At 44.7% G+C, this 7,250-nt stretch overlaps 1 protein-coding gene across 1 annotated transcript; it reads right to left on the bottom strand.

Moving 5' to 3' along the window:
* Positions 1–2,016: 2,016 nt before the first annotated feature.
* rassf10b (Ras association domain family member 10b) lies at positions 2,017–4,452 on the bottom strand. Its single transcript, XM_036543955.1, has one exon. The coding sequence runs from the start codon at positions 4,048–4,050 to the stop codon at positions 2,656–2,658; it is 1,395 nt and encodes a 464-aa protein (XP_036399848.1). The 5' UTR covers positions 4,051–4,452; the 3' UTR covers positions 2,017–2,655.
* Positions 4,453–7,250: the final 2,798 nt, after the last annotated feature.

Here is a 7,250-nt window from a genome sequence, read left to right as displayed (position 1 = left end):
GCCAGAAAGGATCTAAGCCAGCTGAGACAGGAAACAAATACCACACATGGCCCTCAGAGTAAACCCAAACATCCGAACTCTCAGTGTGTTATCGACCAAGAACACCTCCAAGTATTCCCCTTATCCCACACAGTGCTGACTATACCAAAAAGAGTGTACCAAAAAGTGATGCATGCGTCTACTGTCGAGTCTGATTTCCTGTTGTGAAATACATTTTCAGCCAAGCTTTCAGAAGCAGAAATTTTCAGAAGCAGGGAGAGCTGGCCCTCTCTCCCTGCCACCCATGGTAACGATCAGAAAGCCTTTTGCCCTTTTGTTTTCCCTGGCTCTCTCAATCCGCGGAGCGCCAGAGAGAGTTCCCGACGCAGCGGCACGTGAAGCTGGCACAGGAGCCCATTATGTAAACACCTCGCTTTCATGCTCCACGATTCCCAACAGCTGCTTAATGTGGCCCCGTCAGCCGTGCCCCGACGCGGCGCCGTGACAACAGACAGCGTTGCGTAATCCGACATGTTCCTCCTGTTATTTCCCTGTTTGTTTTCACTACAAAAAAAAAACACATGTTGTTTCACTGCGGGCCATTAGGACGGGATCGGGCCGTTTCTCGATCCAGCGACTGCTGGATTGATTTATGGGTTACACCCCTCTGTTTTCCTCTGGGGATGCTGTGCATTTCAGTGCTACACCTGTCATCACTCCCAGTTCCCAGATTAACTGTGTGTCCAGGGCCACAGCGTGCAGAGCCAACACCTACACTCATATATCAAGCATGCTTGTGGTGTTATTATGTAATGAAATGTGTCCATCACTTGTTTGTTGCATTATCATGTTAAAAGTGTGTGTGTGTGTGTGTGTGTGTGTGTGTGTGTGTGTCAGGAACATATCCACTTTTGCACCTAAGTCTATCATTGGTACATTATTCACATTATTTTTCTATTTGGAATCTCAGGCAGATATTCCCTGCGAATGAAGACCTAGTCCACTACTAAATATGACCTTTTGGCCCCCAGCAATTCCAGTTCCAAGTCTTTGATACCAGATAAGCCAGTGTATGTGAAGCACTGTACTGCAAGATGCCAACATTACAGTCTTAAAGATTTCAGTTGTTTAAAATTGAATAGAGATCGATTTCCTAAAATGGAGCAGTCCAGTATTTGTAAGACATGTTCCCAAGAAAAGATGCTTGCTGCTTGATATGGTCCTTGCTGGTTTATGCTAAACTCACTTATTTTCGTCACAGAAACCTTCCTTATCTCAAAACAAAATACCTGTATTACACAAAAGTTCGGCCTAATTTACCCATTACACTATGCACTATACACTATACACTACATGCAAGTTCACCAAGCACTAGTTCAGCACAGGATTCAGTCATAGAAATGAAAAGAAAAAAAACACAATGAACAAATTTAAGATTTTTTGACTTCTCCTCAAAATCAAATGCCCACTCCCCTTCTGATTTTCTCTAATGAAATCTATTCCTATGATGTTTGTGAATGTTCAGAAAGACAACTGTACGTATTATTTCAGTATAACGCTGGCTTCGATAATTAATTTGCTTAACGTACACGAATCTTACCTTTCACAACCTGGCTTATTATCTGCAAACATTTAAAAGTTAGCCAGATCCATGGGTTACAGTTATCAAGATGTATTTTCAGCATCCCCATGTGTGCACACACTGGATAGAACATACCAGAGTTGTATTGCATTGTATTGTATTGTATTGTATTGGAAACAGAATCTAATTTAGGTGCAGTGAAGACCAATGTAGCATTCCCGTTGTAATTCCCTTAGTTATTTATGTAATTTTGTCTGAACTGAGTCCACACTTGAGAGTGGCTGTTTCTCAACATATTGTGTTCACAAACAGTCAGTGACGCGTGATGCTGCTATTGCTTGCCACACAAACATATATATATATATTAAAAAAAAACACGAAAACAGCAAAAACTTCGATCTAACTCGTGAACTGGCACAATGAAAACAATGTCAATTTAGAAATGTTTTCTGCGTGAATCACCTTTATTTTCCTCTGTCATATACACTGGACAAGCACCTATGTTGTACCAATATCTCTAGGGGGTTCAAGTCATGCAAAATGTCCAAGAATGTGGAGTGGCACGAGGGTTAATGCTAATACTATCCTGCACGTGCGTACACGGAATCACTACGTCGTGATTAATCGGGCTTCCTTTACTTCCACAGAATAAAGTTTTTTGTTTACAAAATACATCCCACTACCAGGATATTGTTCTCTGCACTTGCAATGCAGTCGTTTATTGTCTCTTATTTGTACATATTTGTCATAAATAACAGTTCCAAGTCACGCGCATAACATTTTCGAGCAAATGTGCATACTGGAATCAATAACTCTTTTCTACACTATCTCAAGAGTTTATAATATGGTGCTGATGTTGGAATATGAACTTCGAGCATGAATAATCAATCAGTTACTAAACTGTGCACTACTACTAGTGCGTATTTTCGTGGCAAACTATTTTGCATGGCCTAACTTCATAGGCTACTATTGGTGACATCACCTCAATAAATTACGCATGCCAGAGTCGTCCGGAGAAAACACGCTGATGGTGTTTAGAGAAACACTATTCCCTGAGTTAAATGAGCGACTCTTCAGCTTTTTTAAGAATATAATTATACCAGCGACTCGCACACCGCTGCGTTGTCGGAGTCCTGGCTATGCATGGAGCTCAACCCGGTGTCCGAGTCCTCGTCGTTAGTGTTGCATTTCTTCGACAGTCCCCTGGCCTGTTCCACCCACCCGCTGTTCGTCTCTAAAGAAGGCAACATTTCAGTCTCAGTTACCACGGAGTCGCTTTCTTTGCCACCCTCAGACTCTTTTACCGCTTCCTCTAAATCCAAAGAGTTCACTTTCTCGAGTAAATCCCTTAACTCTTTTTCTTTCGCGTCCCACAGCTCTTGGCTCAAATCCAAATCGTCTCTAATAGCCTCTAAATCCGTGTTCAGACGAAGTCCAATATACAAACTCGTGTCCAGCTGCGTTTTGATTCTCTCTTCCTCTAACAGCAACTCATTTTCAGACGAAATGTCAGCCTCGGGAAATGGTTCTCTGTCTGGGACCGCGGCTGCCGCTGTCACCCTGATTGCAGTCTCTTCTGAGATGCTTTCTGCGTCTTTATTTGAGAGCTCCGCTTGTCGCCTTTTCATCCACCTCTGATTCAGCTCCTCCTGGATTTCCACCGTAATGCTGTCCATGAGCGCCTCGTGTGCAGACAGTTCCTCCTGCAGCTTAATAACTTCCTCGCATCTTCTGGCATACTCCTCGAACTGGGCAAAACTTTCGGCGGAAAACGGCTTGTCACTGTCCCCATTCGCATCGGACTCCGGGTCAGCGTCAACCAAATACGTGTCCTGCACATAATTGATTCCGTGCCTTTTCATCCTGTCAAAGTGCACTTTCGCTTCGTATCTGTCAATCTCCCTGTCCAGTTCTTTAATCCTTTGGATCTGCTGGCGGATGGTGTGATCTTGCGATATCACCAAGTGCACCAAAGTTTCCATTTTCTCAACAGAGGACGTATCTTTGGACAAAGCCTCCTCTCTTTTTTTGTTAATTTTATCCAACTTCCTGAAAGCTTTTCTGACAATCCGCCGCTGTTTTTCTTGCGAGAAAGCCATTGTCACCCGCGCCGTTCCCTTATACATACATGGGCTGTTCTTGCTAAGAACTACCCGTGCTTCTGCGCTTCTGGGACCGTTGTTGGGTAAAGACGCCTCGTTTTTCACTAGCACAAACCTCACGTTTTCCTGCTCCTCGCCCCACGCTGTCCACAGACGAAGAATTTTGGTTTTGTTCGGCAAAATCCTTTCAAATCCTCTCCATTTCTCCACTATGCAGTAAGACTGGGGAGTCCCGGAGAGCATAGCTGCAGAAACGCCTTGCTGCAAGTTCTGATCCTCCAGAAGTACTTTGACAACATCGGCGCAGGTAGTGCGTCTTGACAGCCCGGAGACAAGCTTCTCCTCACGGCAAACCCACACAGATATTTTGCATTCCTCTTTCTCCATTTTAAATTTAAAATAAGAAAAGCAGGTAGTCCGATGTTCGTTTAATAACACTACTCTTATTTTAGTCCGCACAGTCGCTTGTTCAGCTTTGTTTTGAGTTGTCCTTGTTTATAATTTTAAAGATAAAGGTTAGTTTCAGTGGTTGTTCATCCTCAAAAATCCAAAAGCAACATTCCACTTAACGTGAGACTGATTCCACCGACAACCAACCGCACTTTCTGTCTGCTGTCTACTTTCTGGCGTCTACCTCAGTGCATCGCAGTCCGCTGAAGTGGTCCCTTTTTCAAATACTACACAGTGGTTAGACGATCCGTGCGTCCGCCTTCGCTGTCGGCGCTCAGTGGTGTATCCGAATCAACACGCAACACTGCGTCGCCTACGCGCAGGCAGCGCTATTAGAGGCAGCTGGGCTTTTCCCTGTTCCACTTTGATCACATGACAGCTCTAACAGTAAGTTCGCAAACTCATCCAGTAACAACACCGCCCATTTTGTGGGAGGCAAACGTGTGGTTTTACGCACTGGGAATCAATTTGGCTCCATTAAGGTTTGTTTGTAGCAACGAATATTGTCCGTTCCCGCAATTATGCATATACGACGCAATACAAAAGGATACTGTATTTTAGATGCGTGATCTAAAACAGACAGTGTTTTGGCTAACTCGGTAAATTCGAGGTTTTAAGTTCAGCTATTCCTCCAAGCCATTTAGATCGTTTCCATGAACATTCCTGGAGGCCTATAGAGTATGAGAGGGGAGTAAACTTTCTTGCAGTCCAGTCAGCGCTCCTTTTCAAATGCCTCTCTCTTTCCTGAAGAGGGGCGTCCACGGTACCCCCTCCGCCACAAAACCTTTTTGTGGAGGGGGGCGCTTTGCCGTTCACAATAGAGACCAGTGGAAAAGGTGTAAGCGGAGGGAGGGTGGTCCAAACACGGCCCCCCACTTTCTGCTTATTTTGGTGTCAGTCTCCCTAAAGCCATGTGGCAACTGTAGCAGTACGCTGCTGTTTTTCTTCCCAAGTCCAGAGGCACAACAATAGCAGTGAGATTTGTATGGACGTGCATCGTTCACACATGGGTTGACTTTGAACTGAGCTGAACCGTAGGCTCTCAGGAGCAAACAATGCACTTAAAAGCACATGGGGTCCTGCAACCTTGCGCAATAAGCTCTGAATGGCGGCAAGTGAGGCGAGAAGAGTGGAGTGCCGCTCTCATATTAACAAAAACATATAATGAATAATAAAACACGCCGAAACTGCAGAGTGTGTGTGTGTGTGTGTGTGTGTGTGTGTGTGTGTGTGTGTTTCCTCCTAATGTGTAAGCGAGTGAAGCCCCCAAGTGCTGCCAGTGAATGGTGCCGCTCCTGTTTTCTGAGGACAAGGGGCCTGGATGACCCGCGAACATTTCCCAGAATTCCACCTTGTGTACCCTTTGTTCATCAAATAAAGGCGTGCTTCTCCTTCTCTCTCTCAGCAGCAGAGAGCCCTTGATTACAGGAAGACCATTACAGTTCGATTTAACTCGGATCCCAGGCATGGTGCTGTTCAGGTTGAACACAGCACACGGGGGGCGGGGGGGATGGGGGGGGTGCGTTTCCCTTGTCACGCTGAGAATCGCTATTGATCAAGGCGGCCTCAAACACAAGCGCACTGTGAAGATACTGTAGTGTGAGATGGCAGACAGAGGCCTATGCCCTGATCTCTGTTTGCACTGGCTGATTTGATCTGCTTATCGGAGTTCTGCCCGCTACCAAATCATTTCACAAAATCTACGTAACGTGGTTTACTGAGGAAACTACATTTTAGAACTGATAAAGAGGATTTGAGTTAGATTACCACAAAAGCCTCCGATTGGATTTTCTCCTTAACCGTATTTTTAATTCCATACACAGTATAGATGCCATCATTAGTCAGGGTTGACTTAGATCTTCATGACTACAGCAGAGAAAAGCTTGTTGAGGAAAAGTCAAGTTTTTCGATGAAACAGTGAAGCTGCAGTCTGTAAACTGACAGCATAACATACAGGCCCCCAGAGACCTCCCAAACTGGACTGACGTTGTCAGAATGCGAAATGGATGTAGAGATATACAAACACCTGATCTACTACAAAAGGAGGCAGATTACGCTGTGGATGAATGATCACAGTGATAAACGCACGCTGCCGCTCAGTAATAAAAAGTTCATTACGGTCCGTCCCAATTGGCTCCACTAAGCGTGCACTCAGCCATACGCAAGAACCGTGCTCAGTGCACAGTTCAGGTTCTCAAGGGCTTTTCATCACACCGCTGATTAATTTTAGGCCTTATTTGCATAAATGGTGAAACTGCCTGTGATTAAGGGCACACAATAGCCTATTGAACTAGGAGTGCTCCAGCCTTCAATGACTGCAGCTCCCTCCCCCTGCAACAGTCACGGGAAGCATACTATATCACAGTAGGAGAGTCTGTTGAGCAACTCAGTATCGCACTGGTATTGAGTTTGTGGTGAGAGTTTCATCACCAGCCAGACATCACCCTGTGTTCCTGGCACTGCAGTGTAAACACTGTAAACTTGACGGCTAATGGGGGTGATCTTGGCTTGACCGGTGTATCCCCAAGCGATTCCCTGAGAACGGGGGGGGGGGGGGGGGCAGTGCACTGCGATAGTATGAAGGGCACACAGTAAGTCTGGGAAAACCAGAGCAGTCAGATCACATTATTACCAGATTGACTATCACTCCGATCACTCAGGGAAATAAGGGCAAATAAGGCCTGTCTATAGCCGCTCATACCAGTAGGCTATACCGCATTTGTCAAGCTTCATTTTCTGTGATCGTTTATCAGCAGCAGGGAGAAGGGTTGATTCACTGTTTTCTTTTACCGCCTCTGAAATCCAGTGCCCTCTGCTTAGGAGAGTCGCCAATAAAATAATCAGCTTCTTATATTCAGAACTTTAAAGAGATGACAATATAGATCTGTTCAAAATGCTCCTCTTAGAACCAAGAATAAGAATCAACTAAGTAACAGGAAAGAAATTGCCTTAAGCAAATAGGGATATTACAGTTTAAATATCCAGATGAGCTAAAAGGCAAAAATATTAACAATACCTAAGAAGGACAAGGATTACACAGTAGCTATATATTCTGTTATTAGACACAGACATGATTGTCAGGTCTCGAAAGCAGAAACAATTGAAATTAATTAAGGAGGGCGCTGGTAAGGGGTCTT

Source organism: Megalops cyprinoides, chromosome 13, assembly GCF_013368585.1.
Source record: "Megalops cyprinoides isolate fMegCyp1 chromosome 13, fMegCyp1.pri, whole genome shotgun sequence".
NCBI classification, from domain to species: domain Eukaryota; kingdom Metazoa; phylum Chordata; class Actinopteri; order Elopiformes; family Megalopidae; genus Megalops; species Megalops cyprinoides.
The sequence above is the reverse complement of the archived record's forward strand: the minus strand, read 5'-3'. Positions and strand labels throughout refer to the sequence as shown.